The following is a 21,009-nucleotide window of genomic DNA, read 5'->3' on the forward strand; positions in this document are numbered from 1 at the left end:
CCGAGGTATAGCTGCAGGAACGCAGACCTCTACTGCAAATCTCATCATATAGCATGTTGTTAGGTCAAGCGGTCACAATGTAACCTCCTCACCTGATGTTTACGTTCATAATATTTATTTTATTTGCTTAATAATAACCTCATGTGGAACATCGGCATCTCATATCAGAGTCTGCTACTTTCCACTAGAGGTCGCATTTCGGTCACGGATACAAGCTTTAAGAGCCTTTCTGAATGAATGAATTAATGAAATATGCTCTTTTCCACCAAGGCAACCCAGGGTGCTGAAATATAATTGGCTAAAGTGGCAGTGGGTGAAGAAGCAAAACAAAGACAGCCGTTCCATAACTCACATTTTCAAAGCAGAATATCTGACTTTAGCATTGCCTTTTAGATAAACAAGAATATTCACTTAGCATGTTTCTTAAATATCTGCAAACATATTATGATATTTTTATGCTTAAGAAGAGTCAAACACTTACATACTGCACCTTTTATACTTTCAAACGGTTTGCTGCATTTATGAAGCACCCATGTCTTGAGGTAGTTCAGTATGAGGCGATTTACTTTCTTTGTGCGATTTGATTGGACAGGAATTGCAGGACTGATGTTTCTACTCATGTAATCCCCAAAGACAATAAAAATAAAGTATTGACTGAAGGTTAAAGGAAAATAATGGAGTATAAGTACAGATACAGCACTGAAAATGTACCTAAGGGAAAGTAAACGTCCACATTTTGAAACTACTCGGTAAATTACAATTGCTGAGAAAAACTAATTGGAGTAATTTAAGTATGTGTAATTTTCTACTACACCACTGTAAGTTACATAGTGATAAACTAATATAAATGCGTATTCAATAAGCTAATGCAGGTTTGGAGTGTGAGTAAATGTTGACAGAATGTTAAATGTTTTCCCATGTTTGTCTCCTTGTAGCAGAGCTTGCAGAACTGGAGAGTATCCGTAAGGCCCTTTCTTTCGGTCAGGAGCACAAGTCTTCCTCCTCTTCCTCGTGCAGTGGTGTTCAGAGCACAGAAATTGAGGGCCGGGAGAATGGAGACCTAAAAACCGTCCAGACTAAGAGGATGAGCCTCACTGACTTCTCATTCATCAAAGTGTTGGGCAAAGGCAGCTTCGGGAAGGTCAGTGTCTTTACTGATTTTTATTAATCAGCATTTGTACTGTTGGTTTTAGTTCAGTTCGGGGTCAGAAAAAAATAATAATATATTTTTTAAAATAAATTATGTGCTCAGTTAGTTTATTTGATTAAATAAATGTTATTACAGTTTAAGGCATTTTTTTCCAATTTGAATGATGGTAAAGCTGAATATTCAGCTGTGCGACATGCTATTTGATAAATAAATAATGATGCAATTACGATTAAACTGACTACCATTAACTTTAGTAAGCTGTGCTACATGATTGTATTAATTAACCCTTAACTGATACGCCACATTTTGAATTTACACTTGGTATCTTATTAGAGTTTAAGGCATTTTCCCTTTTAAATGATAGTAAAGTTACATTTTCAGCATTATTACTCCAGAAATTCTTCATCATGAAATCATGATGGTTGTGCTGCTTAATATTTTTATTGAATTGACTTTTTTTTTAATGAATACAAAGTTCTAAAGAATAGAACTGAAATTAATCTGAAATTGTATGTAGAATATTACATATTTACTGTCACTTTTAATAAATGTAATGAATTCCAGTTGAATAAAAGTAGTTTTACACCTTTTGAATGACATCTTTACCTTCGAGTGCTTCTTGATATTGTAGGTGATGCTGGCTGAGTTGAAAGGCACAGATGAAGTTTACGCTGTGAAAGTTTTGAAGAAAGATGTCATCCTTCAAGACGATGATGTTGACTGCACTTTGACTGAGAAACGCATTCTGGCCCTGGCTAGAAAGCATCCCTATCTAACCCAACTTTTCTGCTGCTTCCAGACAAAGGTAAAACAAAATCACTGAAACGTAACCAAACTCCATACTAAAAGTGTTAACATTCTTCTAATCAGATTAAAAGGACAGTTCAACCAAAATGAAAATATGCTGCCAAGTTTCTCACTCTGAAGGCTTTTGAGACAAAGCTGAGCATATTTAAAATAGTTTGAGTTATTTGACTTGATAAGTGTGAATCTGGAGCCATGGGTATTAAATGGGTAGTTTACCATAAAAGCAAAAATCTGTAATAATTTACCAAATCTCTACTTGTTTCCTAGTAGAGTTTTTGTGTGTGTGTGTGTGTGTGTGTGTGTGTGTGTGTGTGTGTGTGTGTGTGTGTGTGTGTGTGTGTGTGTGTGTTCTGTTGAACACAAAAGAAGATATTTTAAAGAATGTTGGACACCTGTAACCATTGACTTCTATAGTATGTGATTTTTTCCTACATAATATCTTATTTTGTGTTCAACGGGACAAAACACTAATACAGGTATGGAACATGACAAGTGTGAGTAAAAAAGGACTGCATTTTCATTCAGTTTTCATTCTTGTCTCTTGAATTAGGTTTTTTCTGTATAAGTTTTTGACCATAGTTTTAGCAAAACATCTTCTTTAATGTCCTGCTGAAGGGGGGGAAATGAAAATCTTAAGTAGCCTGAGGGCAAATAAGTTAAAAGTGAATTAGTATTTTTAAACTAATAGTGACGTCATGTGATAAATCGTTTTTTACAGTCCAGCAGGTGGCAGAGCTGCACATTATTGATGATCAGGAGTTCACTGATTAAAAACCGTTGTTGTCCAGGAGGTGGCAGTGTAGCTTCTTTAAGACAGATCACGCATGTTTATTCATGCATCACAATGTGGTTTTTAGGTGACAGTCAATTGAGTTGTTTGAAGCTGTATAAAGACAGAGAGAGAGAGAGAGCGAGGTGTCAAATGATGTTAAAAACTTTTTAAAATGGATAATTATCATAAAGCTTGCAACTTTAATAAAACAATAACTGGAAATGCCAAGTATGTTTACTTTAAACTGCTAATATTTTTATTTATTTATTTAACTTTTGCACAAAACTGTATCTTCAGATAGGGAAGGTGATCTGAAGTGAGACTTATTAAAGTCTCTGACATCCTTTTCTTTTTTCACTCTTTTATCTTCTGACACTTGGCCCCGTTGTTCTCTGTTTTACGCCATTGCTTATTTCCATCTCTTGTTCTGCTTGGTAGTGCTCGAGATCAACTCATTTATATTGAAGAAGCTAGTCAGTGCTTGGAGTACAGGTTGAATTTTTTTTCAAAAGTTTGGCGTCAGTAGAATTTTTAAATGTTTTAAAATAAGCTTCTCCTGCTCACCAAGGCTGCATTCATTTAATCACAAATACAGTACATATTGTTAAATGTTATTGCATTATAAAATAACTGTTCAAAATTAGTTTATAATTTAATTAAATAAATTTTCATGTGATTTTTTTTTTCAAGATGAATTTTCAGCTTCATTGCCAGTCTTCAGAGTAACATAATCTTTCTGAAATCACTCCAATATTTATTATTGTTTTTATTATTATTAAAATTATTATTATTATTATTATTATTATGACTAATGTAAAAATATTATTTGAAACTACCTTCAATAAGTAATAAATCTTTTTTTAAAATAATAAGTATTTAACAATTTACTTTTTTCTTACGTTTAAAAATTTCACAGTATGTCTGATAATTTTTTTTTTTGAAGAAAGTCTTATTTGTTTTATTTCAGCTAGAATAAAAGCAGTTTTTAATTTTTTAAAGGCCATTTTTAAGACAAAATTATTAGCCTCTTTAAGCTCTTTTTGTTTTCGATAGTCTACAGAACAAACAATCATTATACGATAACTAGCCTAATTACCCTAACCTGCCTAGTTAACCTATTTAACATAGTTAAGCCTTTTAATGTCACTTTAAGCTGTATAGAAGTGTCTTGAAAAATATCTAGTCAAATATTATTTACTGTCATTCATTCATTCATTCATTTTCTTGTCGGCTTAGTCCCTTTATTAATCCAGGGTCGCCACAGCGGAATGAACCGCCAACTTATCCAGCTAGTTTTTTACGCAGCGGATGCCCTTCCAGCCGCAACCCATCTTTGGAAAACATCCACACTTACATTCACTACGGACAATTTAGCCTACCCAATTCACCTGTACCACATGTCTTTGGACTGTGGGTGAAACCGTAGCACCCGGAGGAAACCCACGCGAAGGCAGGAAGAACATGCAAACTCCACACAGTAACACCAACTGAGCTGTGGTTCGAACCTGCGACCCATCCACCTTCTTGCTGTGAGGCGACAGCACTACCTACTGCGCCACTGCCTCGCCTACTGTCATCATGGCAAAGATTTTTAAAAAAATCAGTCATTAGAAATGAGTTATTAAAACTATTATGTTTAGAAATGTGTTGAAAAATCTGCTCTCTGCTCAACAGAAATTGGGGAAAAAATAAACAGGGGTGCTAATAAATCAGGGGGCTAATAATTCTGACTTCAACTGTATATAAAGAAATCAACAGACAAATGTCAGGGCTAGATTGAGGTGCAAATTGACAATCAATTAATGGAATACACTGCACAATGCTAAGTTAGTAGATTATTGCAGTATTTTTAAAAGGCTGAACTGCAACATTTCAACTGGAACTGGAAAACATGTTTTTACTTATTGGCTTTCCAAATGCAAGTAGCTGCTCTATAGTTAATGAAGAAAAATGGTATATGTCTAAAAATATCATAGTGGCACAATATGTGACCCTCATGGCTTATGCTGCACTGGTACACTGAAAAAAAAATGATTCAAAGATGATTACTTGCATTTACTATTTTTTTTAAGTTAAGTGGTTGTAAACTGTTTATTTGGGCTGAATTTAAACAAACAAATGAATTATTACAAATTATTTTTTTTAAATCAACACATAAATTGTTTGCAGCAATTTTGCAGATGTCTTTTATTTTAGTGTACATTTTTGGCAATAGCTAAAAATATATTGCATACAGTAGGTCAAAATGACCCTTTATGTCAAATATCAATAAAACATCAAGAAAAGATTATGATTTGCACATTTTTATGCTAAACATATTAAGATATTTAGATTTTTTTAAAACCTTTAGATTCCAGATTATCAAATACAGTAGCTGTCATTTATTCATTTTCCCCTGCCTTAGTCTCTATTTCAGGGATCACAACAAGAGAATGAACCACCAACTATTCCAGTGTATGTTTTATGTTTTAAGCAGATACCCATGCAGCTGCAACTTAGTATTGGGAAACACCCATACACACTCATTCACACACATACACTAAGCATTTATTTGACCCGTGGGGGAAACTGGAGCTCCCTGAGGAAACCCACGCAAGCATGTGGAGAACATGCAAACTCCACACAGAAATGCCAACTGGCTAAGGCTCTAACCAGTGATCTTCCTGCTGTAAGGCAACAGCACAAACCACTGAGCCACCATGCCATTCTTAAATAGTTGTATCTCATCAAAATATAGTCCTGTCCTAGCAAAGCATACTTTTTAACCATACAAACCAAGTTTGTTTAAGCAACTTTCAGATGATGTTTAATTTTCAAGTTCACAAACTTGACAGTTAGGATTGGTTTTGTGGTCCAGGGTAATATATGTGAAAAAAAATGTATTGAACAATACTCCAGTCTTCTTCGGGTGCTCCGATTTCTCCCACAGTCCAAAGATTATATGTAAATTGAATAAGCTAAATTGTAACTGTAGTGTATGTGTGTAAATGCAAGAATGTATGGGTGTTCCCCACTGTTGGGTTGTGGCTGGAAGGGCATCTGCTGCGTAAAACATATCCTGGATAAGTTAGCGGTTCATTCCGCTGTGGCGACCCCAGATTAATAAAGGGACTAAGCCAAAAAGAAAATGAATGAATAAATAAATACCCCAGTCTAATAGTCAAAATTGTTAATTTGTTTGGTAATTTCAAGAAATCACCACAAACTTTTGTACAAAACTGTATCTGCGAATAAGGAAGGGGATCTGAAGTGAGACTTGTTCTATTCTAACTGCGCTCATTAAAGTCTCTGACATCCTTTCGACTGGGGCTTTTATCGCTCTCATCTTCTGCCTCTTTGCCCCGTTCTTCTCTGTTTTGCACTTTCACTTCTTTCCGTCTCTTGTTCAGCTTCCCCTCCCATGGCCCAGTTACGCTCACAGTGATATCTAGTGTCCTCATTTCTCTTTTTCACTCTCCCCTCTCATTCGCCCTCATGTGAGAACACAGGACACTCACTGACTGAAAGCAACAAAGCGTTAGATGCAAAAAATGGATGGTTGCAGGCAATGGTAGAACAGGAAAGGGGCAGAAAGAAAAGGAAGACGTGATTTGGGGCGGGGAAGAGGAGTCATGTACTCTTTTTGAACTGCTGCTTCTGGTTTTAATCAGTTTTGGGATCGCAGCCATATTCTTATCCGCTGTAATTACGCTGCAGAAATGTAAATAACATTACACAACTGCTTCTGATGAGGCCTGTTGGGACCGCGGGCAAACATGCCTCTGCAGATAGAAAATACAAGAAAAGGGGCCGTGTTAAAAGACTGTGAGGAGGATTTTGGAAAATGGAAAAGTCTGAATGATTGCTTGGGAAAAAGAGAGAGAGACAGAAGGAAGGGGGGGTGGAGAGTTAGATCACGCTGGAGAATTTCCCTGGGACTTTAAACTTATTTGCAACATTAGATAATATAATTTTTTACCTAGAAGTAAAAGTTTGTGTTAATTTTCATATTATATTATATTATATTATATTATATTATATTATATTATTATATTATATTATATTATATTATATTATATTATATTATATTATATTATATTATATTATTTTATATTATATTATATTATATTATATTATATTATATTATATTATCCAATTATTCATTCATTCATTTTCTTTTCGGCTTAGTGCCTTTATTAATCCAGGGTCGCCACCGTGGAATGAACCACCAACTTATCCAGCATATGTTTTACACAGCAGATGACCTTCCAGCTACAACCCATCACTGTGAAACACCCATACACACTCATTAACACTCATACATTACGACAATTTTAGCTTACCCATTTCACCTATACCACGTCTTTGGACTGAGGGAAACCGGAGCACCCAGAGGAAACCCACGTGAACATGCAAACTCCACACAGAAATGCCAACTGACCCAGCCAAGGCTTGAGCCAGCAACCTTCTTGCTGTGAGGCAACAGCGCTACCTACCGCATTACCGCCTCGCCCTATATGTAATTAGTGCTGTTGTTATTTTTATTAATACTATTTATTTGTATTATTATTTTATATTTTATTATTATACTTTATTATTATTTTTATATATTATATGCTTATTATATAAGCCAATCATCACATACTCAGTTAATCATAATCACTGGTTGTTTGTGTCCCGCCCCAACCCACAAACACACACACGCCCTATAGAAAGAGAGGTCCTATGGCTAAGAGAGACACAGCTCACATTAAAAATGCTTCAGTGTTCTCATTTATAGTAATGTGCATTTTATTGTCAGTAATGGCAATGGCGATGTAGCGGGGGAAGCAATAATTTACTTGATACTGAATAAAATGTCACTGTTAGTAACGCCATTTAATTATAACATATCACTGATTTTATATTATATTATATTTTATTATATTATATTATATTATATTATATTATATTATAATTATAATAAACAAAGTCATTTTGACATACAGTGCTAAAATATTAAGGAAGGTTTTGTCTGAAGTCAGGAAGGATATAAAAAAATAGCAGAAAACAGAACAAATGGTTTGTGAGTGATGACATGAGTGAATATTCTATTAATATTACTTTCATTTTGATGAATCATTTTGCACAAATTCCCAACAGTCAGAAGAATGAAATAAGCGGAGAGTGAAAAAAATCTTCTGTTCTGACTTGTGGTTTGTTGTAGTTCTGGACAGTGTGACGTGAGTGTGTTCTTCATTCTCAGCTTAGGACAGACACGCATGAGGTCATTATCACTATCACTATCTCTAGCACTGTTACAACCCAGAAGCCTTCATGTGCTTTCATTCGTTACTCTGAAGCAATCTAGATCCAAGTAAGCTCAGATTTAGTGTCTGAAATTTGTCTTCTGGGTTGAAAATGACAGATTGTCTCAAACTATTTGCAAACAATTAGTGAGAGGAATTACCTTCTTTTTTTAATCCTCTTATTCAGTCACTAGGCATAGGCAAATCTATCTATCTATCTATCTATCTATCTATCTATCTATCTATCTATCTATCTATCTATCTATCTATCTATCTATCTGTCTGTCTGTCTGTCTGTCTGTCTGTCTGTCTGTCTGTCTGTCTGTCTGTCTGTCTGTCTGTCTGTCTGTCTGTCTGTCTGTCTGTCTGTCTGTCTGTCTGTCTGTCTGTCTGTCTGTCTGTCTATCTATCTATAATCTGTCTGTCTGTCTGTCCGTCTGTCCGTCAGTTTTTTTTTTTTAATTTCCTGACAAAAGTTTTGTCGTCAATCCCAGTTGTAAGAGTAACTAACTTGACTTCTAGTTGATAATTTGGAAAAGTAGCAGAAGGTAGAAATCGTGAGTTGAACTGCATGCCAATCATCACAAATACTGCAGAAGACCAATTGGAACCTGCAAGTATCCTAGATTCTCACAGAAATCAGTCAAGTTTAGTGTAGGAAAATTATGGATTGGGGTTACATTCAGTATGTGGGGTGTGCAAGAGATCTGCAGAGTGAATGGCAACATCAACATCCTGAGGTATGAAGGAGGAGGCACTGAAGATGAATCCAAAGAATCTTGATGAACTCTGGAAGTCCTGCAAGAATGCTTTAATTGCCATTCCTGATGACTTTATTAATAAGTTATTTGAGTCATGGCAGAGATGTATGGATGCAGTCCTCCAAGCTCATGGGAGTCATACACAATGTTATTTCTTTCCCCACTGCTCTTTGACTTTATATTCTATACTGTACATTACTTCTGTTAAGTGACAGGACTTTTGTCTAAACAAAATTTAGACTCTCATTAATTAAACTCTCATAAATAAAGTTCACGCCTTTCCCACTTTTAGGAATAAGTTTTGTTAGTCAACTTGAATACTGTATGTGCACACTACTCAACCAAAAAAAAATGTATTTGACACAGTAAATATACCAATTCTTATCATCTACAGCCCAAAGCTAACTTTAAAAATCCATTTATTCTAAAATCGAAATAGTAAAGGGAGTTTGTAAAATGAGAAATTAACTTTTTCACTCTGCTGCCACCTTTACAAAACATTACAGATTCAAGCTCTTAATCTTTATTCTTCATATAAAAGTAAACGCTTATGCAAGTTAAATTTAGACATTATGTTTGACACTCTATGGTAATGTTAAGATTTCTTAGGATAAGAGTATATAGGTGTTATAAATTTGAACTTTTTTGAGGGAAGCTTGTGGATGGAGGTCTTCAAAATCCCACCTATCTTCAATTACTGCTGTTTTGCAAGACTTGGAAAAACTCTTGTTTTTTTTTGCCATAGCAAGCAGCATTTTACTGAACTCTATTGATGTTTTGCTCACATATTCGTTCAATACATAGTCTTATCATGTTCGTGTTTCATGTTGAAAGAACAAGATGTTCATGTTGTAAAGGCCAGTAATGTGAACAACAGTCTTGTATTCACCTTATTATTTGCATACGAGCAGGTGCAGCCATTTGAATCTTTCACTTCCATTCATTTTTAGATGTTAAAAACAGCTTGTTTTGCTGCTTGATGTTGCAAACTGGCATTTTCCTATTATATTATTCTTCTTTGTTTGTATAATCATGCAAACACTTGTTTGTAGAGCACGTAGTTTGACCGTTTTCTGCTGTTCATTATTCCTAGTCATTTTTCCCAAAGATACCTGAATCGGAAGTTCTAAAAAAGTTGCAAAAATTATAGAGATTCCATAAAATCTTGCTGTTAAAAGCTCTTAAAGGTGTGTTTTTCTATCAAGAAAGATGTTATCTGCGTAGAGAAGTTACCATGGATTACACAACTTCAAATCGACAGGTATTGTGTCTGAAAACAGTAAAACAGGAATGGTGAGAGGATCCAGACTTGATGTACACCAACATTAATTATGATATATGGTCTAGAAGGGCAGCTGGTGATGCTATCGAGGAGCAGAGTGAGCCCACGGGGTTTGCTAGATGAGGTTGCGGGCCATTCTGACGATATCCTTCTTCAGGGTCAAAGAATATCATACGAGTTCAAAGTTCAGAGGAAATGTTCAAAGTTTAAAGCACTATAATTGACCCTTCACTAACAGACACGCCCTTCTTTGCTATTTTGCTACCAGCCTTTGCATTCCTGCTGTTTGTGTGCTCCCTTGGGAAAAATAAAACAATTACTGGAACAATAATCTTTTTTTTTTCAGCAGAAAGGTGTGGGGTATATGCATTTGAATAGAATAGTTAGGATGTGAATGTGGGTCAAAATGCCCTTATTGTGGGCTGCAGGGTAAAGCTAATGTACTGCATTATTTGTCGAATGAGACTGAGGAGAACAACAGGTGATTCACTAATGATGCCGTTTAGAGCTTTCTAGATTAAAATTATTCATCTAGATGTCACATTTAGTCGGTTCAACAAATGTGTCAGCAATTCACTTAAACAGCAGAAACAACATAATGTCCTCAGTCATTTTCGGTCATACAGATTAAAGTAAAGCATCATTCCAAACTGTCCTTTTTATTGGTGCATACTCACAATAACAATAAGACATTGGGCTTTATTGAAAGGTTATATAATTTTTTATTAGATAATGTTGACATTTTTTTAACATAAACAAACAATGTTTGTCTATTACTGTATTTATTCATATTTGTTAATGTTAGTTAGTTAGTTTGAAAATAAAGCCGTTGATTGTAAATTCTTTTAACCAACATTAATAGCGCGTAGCTATTCATTTATCTCTGGAGTAATATTAATTAATTACAAATACAGTTGTCAGAATTATTAGCCCCTCTAAATTATTAGCCCCCCAGTGACATTTAAATACTTAACTAGGTTATAGGTCAATGGCATGTTAGGGTAATTAGGCAAGTTATTGTATAATGATGGTTTGTTCTGTAGATTATCGAAAAATAGTCTGTTTGGACGGAACTGTCTGTATGTTTAGTGTGTCCACTGTCATATTGGAGTGATATAAACCCAACAAGTCTCTTTTTAAAGATTTCCTGATGTTAAAATAGGACCCGAATCCCAGTGATTTTGAGGCCTACTTCAACGTGACGTAGGAACGGTTTTCCACCGCCTACCGAATTGATTGACAGACTCCACGTTTCTATAATAACATGTATACACATGTCCACAGAACATTTATTGTGCAAATAAACAAGGATTAAAATATTTGTTCCAACTCCCTGTGATTTTTATAAGTTTTATAAGTTTAAAACATTGTTCAAACAGAGCATGTTTGTAATAAGGAAGGACAGTAAAACTGCTTTGTAATTCTTAACCGATATAATCACTATGGCCACATGGTCTTGGTATAATATGTGCGTGTGTTTACTGCAAACAGCATTTGTGTGAGACTCATCATTTCAGAAAGGCTTGAATAAACTCCACCACAAATACATCAAATAAACTTGCTTGGTATTTTTGACTAATGAGCTGTATTTTAGCTTCATCTGAGTCTGTCATTCTGTTTATCTGACTTAATGCATGATGAGAAGCAGACATGCACGTAAGCGCTGGGTGGGGAGAAGCAGCTCATTTTCATTTAAAGCTACAGGCTACAAAAACAGCTACACTGTATTCAGACACCAAAATGGTAAAGTTCTGAACAGGTGCCCTTCAAAAAAAAGTGTTAACTTTTGGATTGTAGTAATGCGTTAGTTAATGTTGAGCTATGGTTAGACAATGCTGTACAAGTATTGTTCATTCTTAGTTCATACATGCATTCCCTAACATTATCTATTGGAAGCTTATTGTCAAATTTGACCAAAAAGGTTATTTTTGAAATTTATGTTTTGATCAGAGTAGAGACATAACTTTGTTGTATTCACCATTCATTCATTTTCTTGTCGGCTTAGTTCCTTTATTAATCTGGGGTCGCCACAGCGGAATGAACCGCCAACTTATCCAGCAAGTTTTTACGCAGCGGATGCCCTTTCAGCCGCAACCCATCTCTGGGAAACATCCACACACACATTCACACAAACACTCGTACACTACAAACAATTTAGCCTACCCAATTCAGGGAGAACATGCAAACTCCACACAGAAACGCCAACTGAGCCGAGATTCGAACCAGCGACCTTCTTGCTGTGAGGCGACAGCACTACCTACTACGCCACTGCCTCGTCCGTTGTATTTACCAGCTCTTTTTAAGTCCAAATGATAATCAGCTTTAATGTATGGTTTGTTTTTGCCAGACAAAACAGAAGATTTCTCACATCCCAGTGATTTCAATGTAATTTTAGTACATTATGATTATTTTATTATTATTTAGCGTTTTAATTATTAAAATACTGTGACATTAAAAACAAAAAATGACATTCACTTATAAATGAGCAGTCACTTTACAAAAGTCTGCAGAGAATAAAAAAAAGATCCAGCTTTTTCTATGCAATTCAAGTATAATCTGAACTATATTTATAATTTCAGATCGCTATTCTTTAATTAAATTTATATATTTGCAAAATTAAACTTATATGTGAAGTTTTAGGACGTTGTGTGTTCACTGCCTTTCTACATATTTTAGTATTGTAGCTCTTGACATTTTTCCAAAGGAAGAAAAGGTCATTTGAGAATAATTTTCTTCCTCCTTTCTCTCTAAATTGCTATGTTTCTCACACTGGTTCCAGAGTTCATTATTAGTTGAATTTGCTTCGAATACTCTGAAAATGTTGTAGTGTGGCCAAACTTGAGCTCAGATCTCTGCGGAGCACAAAAACGTATCTCATTCCAGCATTTTGTCTCAACTGTTCTCCACTTTCTCCTGTTTTCATTTGTTAGACTGCAGTCTCAGAACATCTTTATTTCTTTAAATGGGAGTTCTTCTTATTCAAAGTCCTTATAAATTATTTTCATATAGACCTACTGTAAAAGGATGCACCCTTGTTTTGAAGGTCTGGATTTCTTTCCAGCCCCCTGATCATGATTCAATTTTGTAATAGATTTTTTGTCATTGAAAACTGTTATCACTTAATTTTTTCTGAATGCATCCAGCAGTTTATTAAGTTTTTTAAAAATATTTATTTGAAGATGTTTTGTATTTATAAGTTTGATGTAAAATAACATTATGAGATGCATATTACAAGTGCAATAGGAAATCTTGGAATATGCTAATATTAGCCTGATAGCATTGAAAGCTTACATTGCAAATCTCCATCAAAAGCCATGCCTCCTGAATGTATAAACACACATTAGACAACATCACTGTTACATCACATAACATTTACCATAGAGAAAACTTTATTGTACATTTTGTAATTACCATTACTAAAAAAAAAAACTTGAAAAAAAATTAAGTTGATGTTTGCCTCCCCTTCTCTGTCTTATCAGTATCCAAGTATCCATGACAATTTTTGTTTTTGTTATATATATATATTATATATATATATATATATATATATATATATATATATATATATATATATATATATATATATATATATATATATATATATATATATATATATATATATACCCCGAAATGGACACTTAGTCATTACTTACATTTTTTTATGCCACATGCCCCTCTTTTTAGACCTAATAAATAAATAAATAAATAAAGTAAAAAGAATTAACAACATATTCTTATTGAAATTGTAAATAATGGCAGATCAAACTTTATTATTATTTAAAAAAAAGGTCACTTGATACATTTTGTATATTTCAAATTTCTTGTTTTATTTACAAAACTCCTGACCTTGACTCATAGTTTTTGTATAGATGCATTTAATGTAGATATTGTGTTTCATATTAATCTGGTAATTGTGATTAATCACATTGGTGGATGTGTGTGCCTTTTCTTGATGATTCAGAGCAAACTGAGACGCTAGTAGAGTCTCATACACAAAGATATTACATTTTGGTTTGGTTTGTCAGAATGTTGCACTTGTGTGCTATTTTTTGTATGCATGGGTTGATGAGATTTTTTTGGAATGCTAATATATTATTGTGGTCAAGGTCAACTTTTTCCCAAGTTTATAAATAAGGATTTACTTTTTTCCATTAATTATCCCTTTAATCCCTCATTTCCATTCATAAAATGGCACAATAATTACATTATCTACAAAGAAATTTTCACCCTTAGAAGTATCCAGCACGGCTTTAAAGGGACAGTTCACCCAAAAATGAAAATGACCTCATCATTAAGGCCACAACTACACACAAAAATTGTTTACAGAAAACTTCCCATTCACATGAAAACACAAAAAAAAGCAGATATCACACTTTTATTCTGAGTTCACATCAAACAGTTTTGCGAGTAAATTGCATACAAGTCGATGCAAACTTGAGAACAGAGGCTGATTACTGTCCCGTGGTTTAGACTACATGGAATACAGCAATGTGTTTGCATGGATTGTGCAGAATTTACCTCATTTACACTCACACCTGCAGCTTCTTCATAATGGACGTCCAGTGTTCTCCAGCCCTCAGCGTCCAGATTGAAGCTCTGCACAAGAAGTTTGCCCAGAGGAGAAATGGTCGTGCCCAACTGAACCTGCTTCTCTTGAGATATTTTTTCCTTCACTTTAGTCATTGTTCCTTGCTACTGTCGCCACTATCTTGCTTGTTTTGGGACTTTTAGAGCTGAGCATTAATGGATTTGCTGTTCAGTGTCTACATTGTAAAAGTGCTATATAGGGGAATTGAATTGAATTAAATTAAATTAGCTTCTTCTGCATTTGGTGTGAACCCAGCCTTATTTTCAACCAGAATAGACCTGACCTACATTTCACTGCTGGTCATACTTTGTATTGCTATGTATGTGACAAATAAAACTTGACTTGACTTGAGAATAGAGAAAACAGCATGCGCGCTGTCGTAATGGCGCAGATACTCCGGTTGTATGGTCCACATGACCACACTGTACCCAGAGTTTAGGAAAATCTTTACCCTGGCTGGAGTTTTCTGAAAGTTTAGTTTTCATGTGTAGAAAACAATAAAACTGCATAGAAAAAAGATTGGTTTTGAAGATTCCTGTGTTTGTGTGGACAAGGCCTTACTCTCCCTCGTGTGGCTTTAAACCTTTATCCATTTTTTTGGATTCATTTTCCATTTCTTTCAAGAATTTTGGCTGCTGGGGCCATTTGTCATCTATTTTATTTAAAATATCTTCTTTAGTGTTCTTTTAAACACATGAAGGGGGAAAGAATTTACATTTTTGAGTGAACTAACCCTTAAATACTGCGGGAAGTACTGCGAGTTGTTGACATGTATATTTACATCCATAGGCTTTCGATAATGCAGATTACAGGTCTTATCATGCTTGTGTACTGTATGGCTGTTTTGTGTTTGCACTACCGGTTTGTCAGAAGCGTCCTGCACCTGCAGTCTTTAGAAAATAAGCCATTGAAAATGCCTTTCATAACACGTTATATAAGCACGGATGAGACTAAACAGACGTTTCCTTACGCCACCCGTCTGTTGCAGCATGACTGAGAACTGCCCAGCATAACACACACACACACACACACATTGTCATTTTGAGATGTAACGATACACAGCGTTTTCTGCATTCATGACACAATTCAAGAGGTTGTCTTGTGTTCAGTTTCAAACTGAAAAAAGTAGCGCTGGTTTTAACTAAATCAGTTTTGACTCTGCCTTCATATCTTCCAATCAGAGCCGCTGTTTTGTGGTTCAACCCAAACGGAAGAGACTATTTGTTCATTTCTAATTAGAGCCAGGAAATGTTTGTTCATATTGGATTTGGGCGGGCCTCCTTCATATTTCTTGGCACATTTACACAAACTATTTAAGCATCCTGTTTAAATTCCTCTACTCTGAATGAAGAACAAAATACACACAAGTAGGTTTTTGTACACTTACATAAGAGAACTTTCTTTGCCTGAAGTCACGGCTTAGAAACGCGTCATTCAAGGAATGTGAAGTGTGTCATTTCTGGTAGTACTTCATTGTGTAGGTTGAATTAAATATCACCCAGCACTTCACGTTTACAGTGATTTAACATATCTACGTCCTGATTGATTTAGTGTGCTATTTTTGTGATTATCTCCCTACATAATGCTTATGAAGTTTATGTTGGCACAAAACAGCAAGGCTCTTTCATGCTAAAGTGCTTTAAATCTAAGAGTTTGCTCAAACTCTAACAGCTTTCTGCTGGTTCTGCGTGGCTTGTGCGTCACAACAAAAGATCTCATGTTTACCCATTGATACACTTAAACATGCAAATTTATAAACTCACCAACTTGCTGAAGTATGCAAAAGTGTAAATGACAGCACCAGACCACTGCCAAATATTTGATGATGACACAGCAGTTTTATTATCAGGCATTTACAGTTTTTATTTACATTAAATTCTTGGGGAACACTTTAAAATAATGGTCCATTAGTTAATGTTAGTTCATGTATTTACTAACGTGAACAAAGTATTACATTTATTATGGCATTTATTTATGTTTGTTAACTTAAGTTAATGTGAAGTTAAATAATGGTAGTTAATGTTAATTCACAGTGCATTAACTAATGTTAACAAGCAAGTTTAAATTTTAATAATGCAGTAGTTTATGTTGAACTATGATTCTTAAATGCTTTGCAAGATTATTCATACTTAGTTAATTTTAATAAATACATTTACTGATAGACCATTATTTTAAATTATTAGCATTATTTGATTATTATTCAAAACAAAAATAAAATATTGCATATATCAAGAAAGAAGATCATTAAAAGAGGTTAAAAAGCCATTTATTAATGATTGAATAGCACATTATTATTGTTAGGGCACATGTCCCGAAGTGATTTGTTCAGCTAAAAATGCCAGTGTTCTTCTAAAAAAGCCCAGATGTGAGCACTTCTTGAACTTTTTAGGCTGGCAACGCCACAAAAACTAGCACCTACGAAACCCAACTGTGTTGTCACATCACGTAACATGTTGTCAGCCTCCTTTTTTACATTCACATTTACTTGTGATTAATATGCTTTCTGTGCATTTCAAATTACATTTGTAAATTGAATTCTATCTCATATTTGACCTATTATTAAACTTTTTTGATAGTTTTTTATTACTGATAAATGTTTTTATAAGCTTTTTTTATTATTTTGGGGAGGGGGATTAAGTGGTTTTTATATTAATAGCAAATCTATGGTAATTACACTTTAAATTCTGCAGGGTTTATTTACTGCAGCTTTCCTGGAATTTTTTTTTTTCTATGAATTGATTGCTAGTTTTATTGTAACGGCCCAATAAAAATGCATCTCGACTTCTGGATCATAAAGGATGTGGATAAAGAGAACAATGGAGTACGATAAAATGTGTACACCAAATATTTTTATCAATTTGCCCTTTTCTCAGAATCTGCATCCCAGATTTTCCTTATTATATTATTTCCTTATTATAGTTACATTACAATAAATACTTCCTGAAACATATTTTATTACCCGTGTTTATTGTGTCGTTTGGTAATTAAATAAGCACATTTAAACGATTGTCTACTGCCATGTGCAACACCGAACTGTTCATCAGGAAGAGTGTTGAAAGAGAAACTATACAATGCTCAGCATAGTTGAGTCCACAAAATTTAAAAAATCCATTTCTCAGTGAATATAGGCCATGTATTTTGGTGGATTTAAACAAAACAGATTTATTAAACAGATATATTTATTAAAATATTATATTTTTTCACCAAACATACTTGAAATTGAAAACTATAATTAAATTCAAGCAACATTTTGCCAAAATAAATTAAAAACTACAAAATTTCAACTAAATTTTTCAATTTTTTTGCTTCTTGATTTTTTCTCTTTTCTAAAATTGTATTCAATATTTTTTATAACATACAAATTTGTCTGTACTAGTTTTTGGACTGATATCGTAAGTTATTTTGTTAGATAAGCTCCAGATTTGGCTTCAGTACTGACTAATATGTACAAATATATTATTGTATAGCTTCCTATTAAAAAGTCTAAGTTTAAAAGAATTGTGAGGGGTATACTTACAGTATATATATATTCTGAGCACTGTCTGTTACTGAATGTTGAGTCATGTTCAATAAAAATTAAGTGTCTTTTTTGTTGTCTTTTTAATTCTCTCTAGGATCGCTTGTTCTTTGTTATGGAGTATGTGAACGGAGGAGACCTGATGTTTCAGATCCAGCGCTCACGGAAGTTCGATGAAGCTCGCTCTCGTTTTTATGCAGCTGAGGTCACTTCAGCACTGATGTTTCTGCATCAGCACGGCGTCATATACAGGTAAAACTTCACTCACATTCTGCTCTTACAAAAGGTGTGACTTATATTATAGCAGAATTTATTTTAATATTTTTTTTGTCCAAAGACGTAGAGGTGAATTTAATAAACTAGATTGGCCGTACTGTATGGGTGTGTGTGTAAATGATTGTGTATGGGTGTTTCCCAGTACTGGATTGTGGCCGGAAGGGCTGGAAACAATTTGTCCTTAAAGTCAATATTTAATCAATAATCAGTATAGGTATATTATTATATTTTAGATTCATTATATATTAATAAATAACTCAATAAATTATACATTCAATGTTTTTATATATTTACAATAAAGATATTATTTTATATTATTATTTTATTTTATTATTAATATTATTTTTACATACAAACAGCTCACTGCATTTTTAGCTAGGATATGTAACTTATGGTGGCACAGTGGGTAGCGCTCTCACCTTACAGAAAAATTGCCATAGGTTTGAGCCTCGGTTGAGTTAGCTGGCATTTCTATGTTCTCCCACGTTCACATGGGTTTCCTCCAGCTGCTCTGGTTTCCCCAACAGTCCAAAGGTATGCACAATAGGTGAATTGAATGAACTCAATTGGCCGTACTGTATGAGTGTGTGCGTTTAATGAGAATATGGGTGTTTCTCATTACTGGGTTGCGACTGGAAGGGCATTTGCTAGGTAAAACATATACTGGAATACTTGTTGGTTCATTCTTGGTGGTTCATTCCTCTGTGGTGACACCTGATACTAGGGGGACTAAGTCGAAGAAAAATTAATTATAATTATTAATATAATTCATTATATATTAATAAATAACGCTGTAATTGTTTTTTAAATATATATTTACGACAACAAAAACATTATCATTATTACTTATATTAATATTATTTTTGCATACAAATAGCTGACTGCATATTTAGCTAGGATATGTAAGCTCATTTACACAAACAATAATAAATATACATCTCACCTTCATAAAACAAATAAACAAATTATTATTATTATTATTATTATTATTATTATTATTATTATTATTATTATTATTATTATTAACATATAGCTTTATCTGTATTGTGAACTTTCATTTAAAAAAAGGTTTCATTAAAAAAAAAAAGCAATGGGAAAGCACACTTCATCCTAACAATCAATGTGTTTTATATGCAAATTAATTATTTTTTTATATGCAAATTAATATCACTAGTACAAGTGTTTTCAAAATTGACAAAATTAAAACATTTGTTACATTTTAGGGTGTCAATACAATTGTCACACTTTAAAGAAGCACACTAGTTTTCACCCTGAGACTTCAGTGTGGCTACAGCTCCCACAAAATGATGCCAGTCTTACCCGGGCATCATGCTGACTGGCACTCAGAGGCTTTAAATGCTTGTTTTTGTTCCAGGTCTGAGGTAGATGCTAATCCCATTTGACCCGGGAGACTTAGCAAAAGATCACGCCATTGTTAGCGTAGCATTTAGTATCAGTTTACCTCTCTCGATGAAGTCAAGTCCTCATTCAGGCCAGAGCAGATCTTTCTTTTTTTGTAGGCTCTCTGGAGACAGATGAAGATACACTGTACATTCTGTGCAGTTTTATATGAGAACAATAAGATAAAGAAACAACTGTGAAAAGTCTCAAAGGGCTAATCTTTTTTTAAGGGTCTCCACAAAGCTACAAAAGAAATGCCCTCATTTGTTTAACATTTCTGAAAATGTTTTATGCAATTTGTTCCATTTCAACCTTTTTAATTGACAGAAGTAGGGATGGAACGATAACTGATTTCAAGGTTCACCGCGTTTCGGAAAAGTCAAGGTTTTAAAACCGCTAAAATTATATGCTGTACTGCTCCTAAAGTGCATGTAAGATTTTTTAAATGTGTTTTTATGTGTTTTATTTGAATTATTTAGCCTGACATGTTTACTCTTATAAAATATTTTAAATCTTTCCTAAAAATAAAAAAAAATTATTTGAAAGCGGGCCGAAATTATTAGAACACTTGGCATGATTTAGAGTTTTCAGTGTTTCATCCTGAACAATACCCATGTAAAATGTCAAATATCTATATAAAACTCGCCATTAAGCTCTATAAACCATATAACAGAGCTGTCATAAGGAGATTTAGGTCATATACTTATGACCCTGTCTTTATATTTATATATATATATATATATATATATATATATATATATATATATATATATATATATATATATATATATATATATATATATATATAGGCATATATTTATGCCTTGCCTTGCCTAGGTCATATATTTAATAAAAACTAGCGAGGCCTATTTTACTGTCAATGTCACACAATCTTGTTCCTTCACAAAAGAACCCAAATTACTTGTGTAATCATTGTCAGGCTTGGGATACCATTAATGTTGATGTTCTCAAGAAATATATTGACACTTAATGCAGTATTTATGACTTTTATCTTATTTCCGTTTACTGTTACGTTCCTTTCATTTAGTTAAAACAAAAAATAATAGTTTTTGAACATTTATGAATCTAATAATCAATGTTTTTTCACACCCCTGCTATTTATACTCAAAAATAGTAATAGTATGCAAATTGAGAAGCAACAGCTTATAGATCATTTCAATGGAGCGA

The 21,009-nt window shown here is 33.8% G+C and overlaps 1 protein-coding gene across 2 annotated transcripts in view; it reads left to right on the forward strand.

Annotated features, from left to right (window-relative positions):
* prkcea (protein kinase C, epsilon a) overlaps nucleotides 1-21,009 on the forward strand; it is a 130,421-nt gene that overhangs the window by 72,637 nt on the left and 36,775 nt on the right. For both annotated transcript variants that reach the window (XM_087276389.1, XM_087276390.1), the window contains exons 9-11: nucleotides 936-1,141; nucleotides 1,782-1,955; nucleotides 18,242-18,396. In XM_087276389.1, coding sequence (XP_087132515.1) covers nucleotides 936-1,141; nucleotides 1,782-1,955; nucleotides 18,242-18,396 — 535 coding nt within the window. The remainder of the gene's footprint in view (nucleotides 1-935; nucleotides 1,142-1,781; nucleotides 1,956-18,241; nucleotides 18,397-21,009) is intronic.

The sequence above is a fragment of the Danio rerio genome, chromosome 12, assembly GCF_052040795.2.
Source record: "Danio rerio strain M-AB ecotype USA chromosome 12, GRCz13ab, whole genome shotgun sequence".
NCBI lineage: Eukaryota > Metazoa > Chordata > Actinopteri > Cypriniformes > Danionidae > Danio > Danio rerio.